Source organism: Sarcophilus harrisii, chromosome 1, assembly GCF_902635505.1.
Source record: "Sarcophilus harrisii chromosome 1, mSarHar1.11, whole genome shotgun sequence".
NCBI classification, from domain to species: domain Eukaryota; kingdom Metazoa; phylum Chordata; class Mammalia; order Dasyuromorphia; family Dasyuridae; genus Sarcophilus; species Sarcophilus harrisii.
This window is the reverse complement of record NC_045426.1, coordinates 668,298,246-668,313,282: the sequence shown is the minus strand read 5'-3', so window position 1 is coordinate 668,313,282 and position 15,037 is coordinate 668,298,246. Positions and strand designations below refer to the sequence as shown.

The window sequence follows — 15,037 nt, the reverse complement described above, 5'->3', positions numbered from 1 at the left end:
GTTGCTCAGTAATAACAAAGTTCCTGAGACAATACTGAATAGACCACCTCAAAGCTACCTGTAAGCCATAAAATTAGCAAATAAGTACCATGAAGTTCCAGTCTAACTTTTTCCTATAAATTTATCTTCTTTCTCCAAGTTCTTTGCTAAATTTTTTTTGGAACTTAGCCTGCTTCAGTTGGCATTACAATTATAATAAACTTTGCCCTTTAATTTGGAGATGGGTTGGAGCCTCATAACACCAGTTTGCACCCCAATCTCTTCAGAGTCTCCCTTTGAACCATAACATTTCCATCTCTGGTATTTTATGTTCTAAAGTTTTTTACTTTTTTCTAGTTCTGATACTATTTTCTAAGATCCTTCTTAATTTGACACTTGAAATTTCCTCCCAACTTTTGATATTCTATTCTAAACTCTCAGTCTGACATCCTGGGTTCTAAGGGCCCTCCCAGCTCTGACATCATGGGTTCTAAGGGCCCTCCCAGCTGGACTTCCATTCTTCCCTGTCCTCTTTCTTTTGGGCTAGAACAGGAAAATTTCTTTTAATTTGGGGGCCTCTGCCTGGGTGTCAGAGGGAAAAGGAGAGGGAACCTCAGCTCACTGAGTTCTATCTCTACTTGTACAAGGATCCCCAGGTACTTGACCTTTGATTGAAGACCTCTGGTGAACAGAGTCCAGCACCTTCCAGAACAGACCAGTTCATTTTGGAATAGCTTTAATTATGAGGACATTTTTTCTAACATCTAACCTAAATCTGCTTCTCTGTGATGGGGATGGACCCTTTTCTGTACCCAATTAGTTCTGTCAAACAGAGCAAAGTCAAATTATTATGGTAACTAGGTACCACAGTGGTTTGCCTACTAGACTTGAAGTGCATAAAGATCTGAGTTCAAATTCTGCCTCAAACATTTACTGTGTGACTTTGGGTAAGTCATTTAAACTCTCTTACCCTCAGTTTCCTCATCTATAAAATGGGGGTAATAATATTGTGAAGATCAAATGAAATAACATGTATAATGGTTGGGAAATCATAAAGTGCTAGATGAATGCTAGGCAGTAATGGTAATGATGTGAACTCTAACCCACTCTGTCCCTTCTTCGTTGTCAGAAATGATATGAACTCTGAGTTTGTCCTGTCTCCATTGTCAAGTAAAGGAAGGCCAGATTCCTGTCTTGTGACTATATCTAAGGCAAACTCAATTATCTCATCATGTAGTTGCTCACAAAGACATAATGCACACATGAATCTGTTCCCAACTAGAATCCTTTCTAACTCCTCTATAACTTTCTAGATCCTGCCCTTATTTTCCTTCCCCCTCTGACCTTTAAAAAGCCCCTTTCACTGGAAGCCTGTTGCTTAATCATTTTGATTTTGCCTGTGAGACCTTTCACAATATTTAAGAACCCTCGTGACTCTGAAAATGCCTTTTGTGAATTTTTCACATTTCAGACTGCTTCAGTAGCAGTAGTAGTCATGATAGTAGGAGTGGTGGAGTTGGTGCTAGAATTGCTGTCATGTCCTCCCTTTATTTCCCACTATTCAACCGATTTTTGTAAAGAATGATTTCATGGCCTTTCCAATGAATGTTCAGTAGCTTATCAGTGTTCTAGCATGTCAAGACCTTTTTGCTTCCCACTTGTCACAGGTAGTATGTTACTTTGTATTAGATAAAGACTTAATTATCATCCTACCTATTCAAGTCATTAATAGAAGTGCTAAGAAGCTTAGATCATCTGGAGTGTGATGTCCCACCAAGACTAATAAGTGCTCTTTGGGTCAGAAAGTTCCAAATCCATCTAATTGTATTATGGTCCAGGCAACACCTCGGCATATTTTACACAATCGTAATCTGCCAACCCAATCTGTAAAACGGGGGATTACAATATCACCTACCTCCCACGGTTGTTTTGAGGATCAAATAAGATATTTATAATATAAGATAATAATTGCAAAGCACTTAGCATAATGTCTGACAGAGTATTGTTATTCATCCTTCATACCTGAAGAGGACCAGTGACATCATTATTTTGGGGTGTGCTAGGCTGTGGCTAATCAATCCAGTACAGGCTTGGAAGGCCACGAGTCAAGCGCATTTATTAAGGTTAGACTTAGGGTTAGGGTTATGAACATTTGGAGTGGAGATGTCTTTCCATTTCTGCCTCTACGTTTTTTCTGAGCTATTGCAATTCTATTTTCCTCATAGAGCACAATACCTTCTTTTATTCTTGTGTGTCATGCTGGGTCATTCTGTGCTTGTGTTTCCTATCTCTCCTAATCAATTCCAAAAGAAAGACCTTGAGAGTGTACTTTTTCCACTTCTTCTAATCTCCCTGTGAGTGTTTACTTTGTGTGAATTCTCCATAAAATAGTCTTTTAAATAAATGTATATTTGGCATTCAAACAGTGTGGCCATCTCATTGGAGTTGTGCTCTCTGCACTAGAGTTTGAATGCTTGACAACTCAACTCAAGAAAGATCTTCAGTATTCTTCCAAAAACAATTCAAATGGAAGCAGTTTGGTTTCCTGGCGTGGCCTTGATAGATTGTCCAGGTTTTGTAAGCATAAAACAATAAAGTCAGCATAACAGGTAAACTTTCAGTTTGACATGCAGCTTAACACCTCCTGTCTCCCACACTTTCCTTTGGAGCCTTGCCCAAAATGAGCTAGCTCGGGCAATGTTTATGTCAACGTTATTATCAATGTGTACATCACACATACCAAGTGAATTTATCCACAGCATTCACAATTTATCCATTTGTTGTCACTATGTTTGGATGTTTGTGGTGCTGGCTAGTGGAATACCTCTATTTTCTTCGTGTTGATTGTCAATTCAAAATTAGTACAGATGACAGAAAATCGACCCATGTTCTATTGCATCTCAACCTCAGAAGCTGGATTTTGAATGCACAATCATCTGCAAACAAAAAATCTCAGACCAACTCTTCCTCCACTTTACTCTTGGCTCATAGTCTTTCCAAGATAAATGATTTATTACAAGATTCACCTTCATGTTCTTTTTAATCCTTGTTGAAAGCATTCGACAACACTGCAGGAAAAAAATCACACTAAAAATTAGGGGAACAGACCACAGTCTTTCTTTACTCCATTGGTGAGTAGGAAATCATGAGAGTAACATTCTTCATCCAGAACAAGCATGCCGTTGTGGAATGGTATACAATGCTCTGGACGGTCAAATGTTGCCATGATCTTCCACAAGCCCTTACAATCGACAGTATCAGAGACCTTGGTCAGATCTACAAACATCCCATATAGATCTCTATTGTGTTCTGGCATTTCTCCTGCAGTTGTTGAGCCCAGGGAGATGACCATCTTTTAGCTAAAGGATTAGCTTATTAAGGAGGACTGTGGTAAGAATTTTGGTGGCAATGATTAAGAGAGAGACCATCCTCCTTTCCCCTATGATTATTACAAGACAACTAATTTCCTTTTCCTCTATCAAGATGTACAATGGAGGCATCTTTGAACTCTTTACCATTTTACCTCAGAAGACTTCAGTTGGCTTCTGTGTGAGCAGTAGATCTTTGTAGATCTCTGCTGGGATAGAATCAGCACTTTGCCCCCTAAGATGAGCCTAATGGCACTCAGTACTCTTCTTCAGTTTGAAGTTCAGCTAGAAAGTGAACAACTTCAACCTGAGGTAAACAGTCAATGGCTTTAGCATTGATTGATGAAGGTCTGTGGAGAACATAGCAGAAGTGTTCAGTCCATGTCTTCAGGATCATGTCATTGTCACTAGTCAGTAAGGCTCCATCAGCCTTAGTAGTTGAAATACATCATACTTTTTTGGCCTATAAATAGTCTTCAAGGCATCATAGAAGTGCTTTGGATCGATGTTTTTGGCATAAAGCTGAATCTCATCTGCTTTCTTATTGAACCAATAATTCTGCATCTTTCTTTACTTTTATGGATTAAACTTTACTTTTGATGGATTAAACGCTGCTTTCTTAGAGATGGACAAATTGTCATGCTGGTAAACCCTGTGGAGCTCTCATTTTTCATTTAGTAGCTTCTGAATTTCCCCACCATTTTTGTCAAACCAGCCCCAAGGTTTGCAAATATTCTGGCCCAGATGAACTAATTTGGTGCCATACAGCCAGTCTCTGAAGGCTGTCCACTCCTTTTCTGTTGCTAATTATGTGCTGATTCAACTTTCCCTTCAGGTCATCAGTAAACACAGAGAAGTCTCTAATCTGTTGATTGAATCTCCTGTCATTCCTTGGGGCTGTAGCTTTTATTGAATGTAAATGTTTGACTTAGAGATAGAGGATAAGCCTAAAGTCAATCCAACATCATGGATCGTTTTCATCAGTCTCAAACCTGTCTGTCTCTTCTCCTTACAATGGCATGGTCTATTAGATGCTAATGTTGACTTTGAGTGTTAGATAAATGTTAGATATTATTATGATGATGATGATGACAATACCCAAGTGCCTTCTCTCTTCCATCTGGGATTTTCAAGTACTATGTTCACTGACCAGAGTACCTTATAAGGCTGCCATCTTCTAGAAGAAGGAAGACACTTCCTAGAACTAGAAGTATCTCAGTGTTGAAGAAGTCTTCAGAGCATCTAGCTCTGTGTTTGGTAACTGTTTGAAGACCTATTTGAATGACTCCAATGGACTCCACACTTTTTAGCATGATGATTTCCTCAGTATTGTCAGATGCTTTCAACAAGAATTTAAAAGAGTGTCAAGGTCAACCTTGTAGTAAATTCTTTATCTTGGAAATGCCCAGGTTTGAGGCATATTGTATTGTTGTTCAGTCACTTCAGTCATGTCTGACTCTTTGGGGGTTTTTTGGGAAGAGATACTGGAGAGATTTGCCATTGACTTTTTCTGGTCATTTTATAGATGAGCAACTGAGGCAGACAGGGTTAAGTGACTTGCCTCGGATCATATAGCTAGTAAGTATCTGAGGTCAGTGTTGAACTCAGGGCTCTCCATCTGGGTTGGTACTCTATTCACAGCCCCAAATGAAGGAAACTTTTTTAAAAGTGAGATATGATATACATATAAATGCTTTTAAAACCTTCAAAGGGCTATATTTGTAAATGCCAGTTATTATTATTATAATTATTTTTATTAAGGGGGGAGGACCAGTCTGAGATGCCTCCAGTTTAGATGGGGGAAGGGCTACCTAGATTATCACAAAGTCAGTATTACTCAGCATTTTCTATCCTCCAAAAACATGTGGTCTCTGCTTTACCCATGTTCCCTCATGGTTAATCAGCTTAATCAAGCAATAAGCATTTGCCCCGAATTAGTATGCAGCAGCACTGCACTGGGAAGGAACCCAAGGAAGAGAATTCAATTCAATTTAATGATTTTTTATAAGTTACCTATTATGTGCCAGATACTATGTCTGGCATGAGGCATAGAGATAAAAGCCACTTGTCAGTCTCTACCGCCAAAGTGCCTAAAGTTGATATGAAGGGGCCCGATGTTCCTGGGTCAACAAAAACATTTACATTTCTCACTCTATGTCATCTTGGGCCAGTTGATTTCTCATTGATCACCTCTATTCTGGTCCCACAATCTTCAATTTCATGGTCACCTGGTCCCTTCTAGGTCTGATGTTCTAGGTTTGAAGATTCCTTTTAGCTGCCATTCCGTGTTCTAATATTCCTTTCTGCTGACATTCTGAAAATTCAATTCTTTTCCACCTTGCCACTCCATGTTCTATGTTCTAATCTGATATTCTATACTATAAGAGCCTTTCCAGTCCTGAAATATTAAACTATAGGGCTTTCTAGCTCAGAAATTTTGTGTTTTAAGCTTCTTCCTAATTCTGAAATTCTGTGTTCCATATAGAATTCTATGTCCGAGCTATGATGATATGTTTCATGTTCTAAGATCCTTCCCAGCTCTGACATCCCAGATTCTATGTTTGAAGGGTTCTTTTAGTTTGATATAGTATCATGCAAGGCTTCTTAAAGTTTTTCCACTCAAGACCACTTTTTGCCCAAGAAATTTTTGTACAACCCTGGGTACACAGGGATATAAAATAGAAAGACAAATCAAATATTTACTGATAAATCATAATTTCACAATCCCCACATTTAATTATGAGACCTCATATAAGGTTATGAAACACAGTTTAAGAAGCCAGGGTATTATAGATAGAAGGCTATCCCAAATCAGAAAGATCTGGCTCCCACCAGTCCTGGCTAGGTGACTCTACCCCAGTGACTTAACCTCTCAGTACCCACAGGTAATTTTCTAAGCATCTAAATGACAGAACAGTTGCTGAACTATATTGATAAATACACTGTGAACTGCACACCTCAGCTTCCCAGGCAAGTAAAGTCCTACCTCTGAGTCCTAACATTCTATGATCTAAGGTCCCTTCCTCATCTCACATGAAATCCTATACTCCTTTCCAAACCATAACATCCTATGTTCTAAGGATCCTCCTAGCTTTGTCATCCTATCCTAAGGTCTCTTCTAGCTCTGACATCCCATGTTCTAAAGTCCCTTCCAACTCTGACATTCTGTTTTCTAAGGTCTCTTCTAGCTCTGACATCCTTAAACCTTTATAATAAGATCATTTCCAGCTCAGATATTCCATTTAGGTTTTCAAGTTCCTTCCTGATTTGATATTCAATGGCTCAGGGTTCTTTCCAGCTCTGCCAGGCTGTGTTCTGTGATCTCTTCTAACTCAGACATAAATATATCCTGAGAAGGTTCCTCCTTTCCTCTAATATTCCATGTTACAAAGTTATTTCCTACTCAAGCATTTCATATTCCAGATTTTCTTCCAGTTCCAATACTCTGCTTCTGAGGTCTCTTATCAAATGTGTACAGATACATTACATTGCTCTTTTCTCTACTTCCTCCTCTCTCTCTCCACTCCTTTTCTCCACTTCACCCTTTCTCAGAACAAGCTAGATGGAGGTTCCCTCTCCAAAGCCTACCTGGTCATTTCCCAATCAAACTGGGAGACACTGCCCTAGAGCTGGAAGAAGGGTCAGGGAAGACAGGGCTCAGAGACTACAGATTCTGACCCACTTCAATCTTGGAAGAAAAACATGCCCATGAGCCCTCCTTTCCACCTTGATCTGGGCCAACCATTTGTTTTCTCTTGGCCAAAGTGTTAATGTTCCCAATGGTACTGTGGAAAGAACATTGGCCCAAAAGTCAAAGGACCTGAATTCAAATACTGCTTCTGATGCTTTCTACTGGGAAAGTTATTTAGTCTCCCTGGGCCTCAATTCCCTGTTCTGTAGAATGAGCCAGAGAACTTTTGAGAATTTTTCAAATTCTAAATCTGTGATCCTACAAACACATTTCACCATTGATATTTAACTAATTGTGGGACTTTGGGCAAATCTCTCTGGATCTCAGTTTCCTCATCCATAAAATGAGAGCTATGGCCTAGTGGGACTCTGGGGTCCTTCAACTTTAAATCTATGACCCTAAGGACCTCTGTGCTGTCTCGTGTGCCTTTCTTTCTTCTATCCAGGGCCTGAGTCCCGCTTCTCTCCCCTCTTCCCTCAAGGAAAATCAATCCATTGACTGACTAATTTCGGAAAGTGTCTTCATTGTAACATAAAGAGAAGGTCCAGATAATGGGATCTCGAAGGGCTCAAGTCCTTCCATCCTGTGTTCTAACGGTCTTCAAGATTCAGCCTCTATGCGACATCTGGGACAGAAGGGAAGGGAGCAGCTAGTGGGAAAGGGGAGGATAAGGAGAGAGGTGGGGGGAAAGAGTCCAAAGGGAAGTGATTCGAACGATTTGGGGCCACTTTGCCCTCCCCAAGATCAGCCTCCTCGCCACTCCCCCACCCCCCCTTTCTCTCCGGACAAAGCCGGAAAACTTTTGTTTACTCTCCAGCGGAGGCGGGGGCGGAGAACCTGAACTGGGCGCGGGGGCGTCAAAGTCCAGCCCAATATAAGGACACGCCGGGTCAAGTTCATTCATTCTGCCCCGCAGCCGTCCCGTCTCCGCCATGCTCGGGCTCTCTCTGCCTCCCAGGGAGCTGCGGCTGCTGTCGCTGCTCCCGCTGCTGCTCCCGCTGCTGCTGCCGCCTCCGTCCGGGGCAGCTGAGCCGGGGGACCGGGAGCGCAGCGAGCAGCTAGAAGCCGTCCGCAGCGCCATCCTGAGCCGGCTCGGGCTGTCCGCGCCCCCGGACGTGCGCCCGCAGCTTCTCAGCTCCGCGGAGGTCCGGAGGCTGCAGCGCCGATATGAGGAGGCACTGACCCAGCTGCGGACCAACCAGAGCCTGGAGGCTACAGGCTCGGGCCGGAGTTCGCGTTCCCCTAGAGTCCCCAAGGTCCGGATCCTGATGCCTAAATGTAAGCGACCTGCGGGTCCTGAACTTACCGAGCCTAGAAGAGAAAGGCCCACGAAAGGGTGTAGAACCCGGGAATTTATAAGGTAGAACGCAGAAGCACAACACTGGAAGAGAGCTTAAAGTTCTTGAATGATAGGTGGTCTTTGTTTAATTTTTATGAGGCTAAAGAGGGAAGATTTGCCTGCCTTCTGCTAGTTAGCGTCAAAACCTGGACGAGAAGCCAGGGTCCCTAACTTCCGAGTGTAGTGCCCTCGGCATCCCTGCTCCCAGCTCCTGGGCACGATAGGGTTCCCTGGGGCTACACGCCACACGCTGAGATGCCTCTGAGATCCCAAGCTCAGCGAATAAAGCCAAAGAGCGATCACTACCTGTTTTATGGAAGGGGGCGGGGGGGAGATGAGGAGCTTTTCTAGGAGTCGGAGGGGGAATTGGAAGCCCAAACTATGTTCTAATACTTTTTGGACGGGGGAGAGGGGAGAGGAAGGGGGAGTGACTGGAGCAGGGCGCGGGCTGGGGCGGATGGATGCGCTCCTTCACACCTTTCCCTTCTCTTCTCTCCCTTTGCAGTGGAGCTCAGCCGGGACGCCCCCCACGAGCGCTTCCACCTGCTCCTCCTCCGCAAGGCTCTGACTGCGGGGACCCCGGAGGAGCCGCGGGTGCTGCGCGCCCAGCTGCGGCTGTTTCTGCAGCCACCATCCCCGCTGACCCCGACTGAGTGGGCCCCGTCGCCGTTAGATGCTGCTCCCCAGACCCTGACGCTCGACCTGACGCGGCCGCTGCAGCGCTGGCTCCGGCGCCGTCCGGCTCCGGCGTCCCTGCTGCGGCTGCCGCTGGCTTTGCCTCCCAACGTGACCCGAGAGCTGCTCCGCCAGCCCCCGGGCCCGCGCGCCAGCCTGCGCGTGGAGCTCCAAGAGCTTCCCCGAGGGGCGCCCCGGCGGGCGCGAGCGCTGGAGCCCGACAAAGTCTGCGGAGAGGGAGGCGGGAGACGCTGCTGCGTCCGCTCGCAGCGCGTGTCTTTCAAAGAGATCGGCTGGGACAGCTGGGTGCTGGCGCCCCGCGAATTCGAGATGCGCTTCTGCGAGGGCTCGTGTCCGCAGGGCTACCGGCCGGCCAGCATGCACGCGCAGCTCAAGGCGCGCCTGCACCGCCTTTCCCCCGCCCTGGCGGGCCCGCCCTGCTGCGTCCCCTCTGCCTACGAGCCCATGGTGCTCATGCACTACGGCAGTGACGGGCAGATAGCCTTCACGCCCTACGAAGACCTGCTCCCCACGGGCTGCCACTGCGCCTAAGCGCCCCGGACCTGCGCGGTGGAAGGGACCGGTCGCTGGCGGCGTGGGAAGGGCTGGCATCCGGCTGTCAGGCTGCCCAGCCTCCTACACGTTCCCAAGCTCATCTTCAGATTTCGAATCCGAAACCACTGAAGAATAAAGCTGGGCTGGCCACCGTGGGCGCCTCTGTGGCCAAAGGATGGAGCTGAAGGTGGCCCACGGTGTGATGTTTCCTGAGAAGCAGCTGTTATTTATAGAAGCATATTTATTGATAATTTATTGAGGGGGGGGGAGGGGGGAGGGGAGTGGGGAATGAAAGATTTGTACCACTTGTTTTCTGGCCTGTATTTATAATGACTTCTGTTACACCATGGCTCCTCTGTTACTTTGGAAAGCGGATTTAAAATACTAAGACTGAATCAGGTTGAATTTTGAGTTGGGAGAAGGGGAAAGGTTTTGGTCAGAAAAGAACAACATATGTATGCAAAATAATATATAATATATACATATTATATATGTAATGTAATAATAAAACGTATATAATATAGATGCAAAATAATGTATTATAATAATATATACTCAGACTTAGCTTTGAACTTCATCAGATTCCTTAATGGTTCTCAGCTTTATCTGTAAAATGTAACTAATATTACTCTACACCTGTTATCAGGAAAGAGCTCTTAGGTCAAGGGAAAGTTCAAATTATCATAAATTCTCTTCACTGACTCATATTGGCCTGAAGGGGGAGAGTTCATTAAAATTTTTAAAATTTTTATCAAGGCTTGTTTTTTCTTTTCTTTTTACAGTGTCCTTATTTTCGATCTCACAAGAGTACTTATCTTGCCCAGTATAGCAAAGTATATTCTAGTAGTCCTAGGTCTCTACTAAGAGGGAAGTTTTTTCTTATTTGTTTTCCAAATCCAGAATGATGATGATGATAAAGATAACTAGCCTCTATATAATGCTATAAGATTTGCAATGTGTTTACATTTGCTTTTTCATTTGATTTTCAACAACCTGAAAGAGGTTCTATTATTGCCATCTTAGAGATGTCAAAACCAAGGCTGAGAAAACTCAGTGATTTGCTCAAGGTAACAGGTCTGAGGCGGGAGACTTCCTGGATTCAAGTGTAGCACTCTAACCCCTGTGCCACCTGTCTAGCTAATATATGATTTCATTTTGTCCTCACAAGAACTTTGCCCATTTTACAGATGAGGCTACTGAGTTAGGCCAGAGTTTAAATGACTGGCCCAGAGTCACACAGCTAGTTAAGTGTCTGAAACATGATTTTTAACTTAGGTCCTTCTGGCTCCAAGGCGCAAATTCTATCCATTGGAGCAAGATATAATCTCAAGTCTTTAAAGACAGAGATATGCCTTGGTTGGATCAACCCACTAGTATAAGTTTTAACTATGGGCCCAATTGATGACTCTTGGCATCAATTTGGCAATTCTCCAGAGATCACAGAATTCTAATCCATCTTATACTCAAAGGACATCCCTATTTAACTATGCTTGAAAAGTGGTCCACTTAAATTCAGAGAAGTTCATCACCCAGCTGAAATTTTTGATTTAAACAACTCACGAAGGCTATCTTGGAAATACTGGAATTGGTCATGAATACACTGAATATCTCTTCACTAAGGAAAAGTCAGAACCTGAAATTAGGTCTCCTGTGATGACCAGCTTAAGGTTTGCCTCTTTAACTCCCATGGGAAAGCAGGAGAGGCTGCACAAAAGATAATGGAAGGAGGAAGGGACCTAGAGAAATTCAACACTGGGGTTTCCAAATATGGACCCACAAATGGAGAGGACATGAACCAGAATAACTACTTTCTGCCTTCTATATTCATCAGTCATAGACAGCAGGAGAGTTCAAAACAGGAATCACCCACAAGTGAAATAGGAGAGAAATCTTTTTAAAGTTCCATTTCTTGATCTGCAGCAGTCCTGCTAGCCTAATGCTCCACATATAGAAGGTTTCCTCACTTCCTAAAGCATTGTACCAGATGGAGCTAAGCCAAATCAATCACATTCTCCAGTTCACAAATCTGTGCAGCTTTGAGAGACTGACAGGTCAGGATTTCCTGACTTCTGACTTGCCCCTGGTATCCAACAGTTATTGGACAGCAGAAGCCTATCCTGGCAAAGTTACAGACCAGGCTGAGTCTGTCCCTTCTCTGAACACCTTCATCAAAGTCTATGTTCCATCAAATAGGTTTAAGTCCTTTTGTTCCTCTGACTCATGTGACCTTGGACATGACACTTTCCCTTTACACCGTATTCTGTCCTGTAAAATAAAGGAGTTAGACTAGGTTTTCTCCAAAGGCTTCTTCCATCTGAATTTCCAGAGTCTCAGAGTTGGAAGGACAAGAGCCTTGTCCAACTAAACCTGAATAAGAATTCTTTCTATACCGTTCCTAAACAAATCCTATTAGCATCAGGTCATAGATTTAAAGCTGAAAAGGATTTTAAAGATCAGCTCTCATTTTACAGAGTGGGAAATGAAGACCCTGAGAAGGCAGGTTAGTGATCAAATGGGTTAGTGGTCCACCATCTTCCCAAGCATGTGTACTTTCAACTTCAGTGCCTGTAGATGTTAGAGCTGGCTGAGTAAGGATAAGGAAAAGGAGATTAAAGAGGGGAAGAACTGTTACTCCAGCTGTATGAGAAAAGAACCTTGGAATTCAAGGACCTCTGGTAAGGCCAAGAAGAAACAAGAGATCTATGTATCTTACTGATGAATATTGATGAAAATGCCTTAAATAAAATTTTGGCAAATAGGTTATAGCAAGATATTCAGAAAACATAGCAGTAAGCAATGAGATGAATTCTAATACCAGGGATTCAAGGATGTTTAACACTGAGAAAATAATTAGCATAATCATTGCATAATAAATTGTTTTTTTTAATTTTTAATTTTTTATAGCTTTTTATTTACAAGATATATGCATGAGTAATTTTTCAGCATTGACAATTGCAAGACCTTTTGTTCCAACTTTTCCCTTCCTTCCCCCCACCCCTTCCTCCAGATAGCACGTTGACCAATACATGTTAAATTGCATAATAAATTGTATAGCATAATCATTGCAAAGACATGGAGTTGTTTGAGATTTCCTTCATCTCATTTTATAGATGAGCAAATTGAAGCAAACAGAATTAAGTGACTTGCTCAGAGTCACACAAGTAACTGTGAGTAAGTGTCTGAGGCCACATTTGAACTCAGGTCTTCTGACTCCAGCCTGGATCTCTATCCACTGGGCCACCCAGCTGCCCTCCACAAGCATAGGGGAATCAGAATTAGCAGGTTCAGAGGTCCCCAAAGCTATACTTAGCTAATATAGCGATTTTACACTTATTTTTAATAGTTCCTCCTTGAGATGCCAGGTTGATTAAGGAAGCTAAGAGATTTGTCAGGGAAGCCTGAAAAAGTTAGTTGCCACCAATACATAATGTGTGTTCTCCTTCTAGAGACAGAAAGCTAATGCAGATAGAGCAGACTAGCAAGGGAGAATCAGAAAAAAATGGAATGCAACAACCAAGTATTCAGTAAACTAGAAAACTTAATTAACTTCAGAAAGACATTCCTGGGGGGGGGAAGAGGGATCCACTAGGAAAATTAGAAAACATCTGGCAGAAATTAGGCTTAACCCAACACTTTACACCACATACCAGCATACATTCTAAATGCATATGTGATCTTAATATTGAAGATAATACTATGAAAAATTAAGGAAAAACAGATCATATACTTTTCAAAAGTATGGGTATGGATGTTTTTAATCAAAAAAGGGATGGAAGCATTTATAAAAAACCAAAATAATTAACTTTGATCATGTGAAATTGAAAATCTTCTACAAATGTTAAATGGATGCATCAAAGATAAAAAGGGACAATCAAATGGGGAAAATATTGTAGCAAATTTCTGATAAGGGTTTCCATCCAAGTTATATAAATTAACAGATAAATTGAATGCCCAATAGATGTATTCAAAGACTATGAAGAAACGGTCCTAAAAGAATTACAAATTATTAATAATCAAATGAAAGAATGTTTCAAATCCCTAATAATAAAAGAAATGCAAAATCAAAACAACCCTAAGGTTTTACCTCACTCCTAGCAAATTGGCAAAAGTGTAAAAAGTTGGCAAGAGCCAATATTGGAGGGATTATGAGAAGACGGAAATACTGGTATGTTATTGGTAGAAATGTGAATTAGTAAAAACCATTTTGGAAAACAACCTGGAATTATTATAAAGTTATTAAAATGTTGGTGCTCTTTGAATCAAAGATTCAATACATATTGGCACTTTTGGATCATCACTTATATCATTATCTCTTGGAGGATATAATTATATTATCTTTTCCCTGATAGCAAAGAATTAGAAGTAAAGTAGATGCTCCCCAACTGAAGAATGTGTAAATATTGTGATAAATGAACATAATGGAATATTAGTGTACTGTATGAGGCTGTAGATGTGATGAATACATCAAAGCATGCAAATATCTCCATGAAGAGATGTAGAATGAAGTAAGCAGAGACAAGGAAACAATATACAAAACAACTATAATACTCAAACAGAAACACACACACACACGCAATCAACAGTGGATGTTGCAAAATTCTAAAGAACAAGCATGACTCAAAAGCACAGATATGAGAAAACATTTCTACTTTTAATCCATCATACTTTTATAGACATTAGAGGTGTGCAAATATACAAATTTTTATACCTTTTTTGAGATCTTAATCAACCTATAATTATTTTTTCCCTTTTTTGTCTTAAATATATTTTATATGTGGGATGATTCTCTGGAACAGGAAAGGGAGAGTTGCTGGGAAACATTACGATGATTAAAAAAAAAAACCCTCAAAAATACATCACTGAAAACTTTTTTTTAAGTGAAATCACAACTTAGTCTGTATCCCAAAGAAATTTTAACAAAAAAGGAGGAAAGAAGCTATTTGTATAAAAATATTTATACCAGCTCTTTCTGTGGTGGCAAAGAATTGGAAATGTAGGGGATGCTCATAAATTGGGGAATGGCTGAACAAGTTGTGTTCTGCTATAAGAAATGACAAACAGGTTGATTTCAGAAAAACCTGGAAAGATTTACATGAACTGATATAGTTCAAAGTGAGCAGAACAAGAACAGTATAGACAGTAACAGCAACATTTTATGGTGAACAGTTTTGAACGACTTAACTATTTTAAACAATACAATGATCCAAAATAATCCCAAAGCACTCATAATGAAAATTGTGATCTACCACCAAAGAAAGAACTGAAGGAGTCTGAATGCAGATTAAAGCAAACTAATTTTCTCTTTCTTTTTTTTCTTCCTTCCTTTCTTTTTTCTTTCTTTCTTCTTTTCTTCCTTTCTGCTTTTCCCACAAAATGGCTTATATGAAAATATTTTATATGATTAAATATATATAACCCATATCAGATTGT

General features: G+C 41.6%; 1 protein-coding gene across 1 annotated transcript; it reads left to right on the top strand.

Annotated features, from left to right (window-relative positions):
- Nucleotides 1-6,079: 6,079 nt before the first annotated feature.
- On the top strand, nucleotides 6,080-10,351 carry LOC105749783 (growth/differentiation factor 15). Its single transcript, XM_012544277.3, has 2 exons — nucleotides 6,080-8,316; nucleotides 8,883-10,351. The coding sequence occupies exons 1-2, from the start codon at nucleotides 7,971-7,973 to the stop codon at nucleotides 9,602-9,604; spliced, it is 1,068 nt and encodes a 355-aa protein (XP_012399731.2). The 5' UTR covers nucleotides 6,080-7,970; the 3' UTR covers nucleotides 9,605-10,351.
- The last annotated feature ends 4,686 nt before the right edge of the window (nucleotides 10,352-15,037 follow it).

Coding starts and splice junctions, on each gene's coding strand:
- LOC105749783 (XM_012544277.3), top strand. CDS start 7,971: ATGCTCGGGCTCTCTCTGCCTCCCAGGGAGCTGCGGCTGCTGTCGCTG. Junction 8,317..8,882: donor CCGGATCCTGATGCCTAAAT/GTAAGCGACCTG, acceptor CTCCCTTTGCAG/TGGAGCTCAGCCGGGACGCC.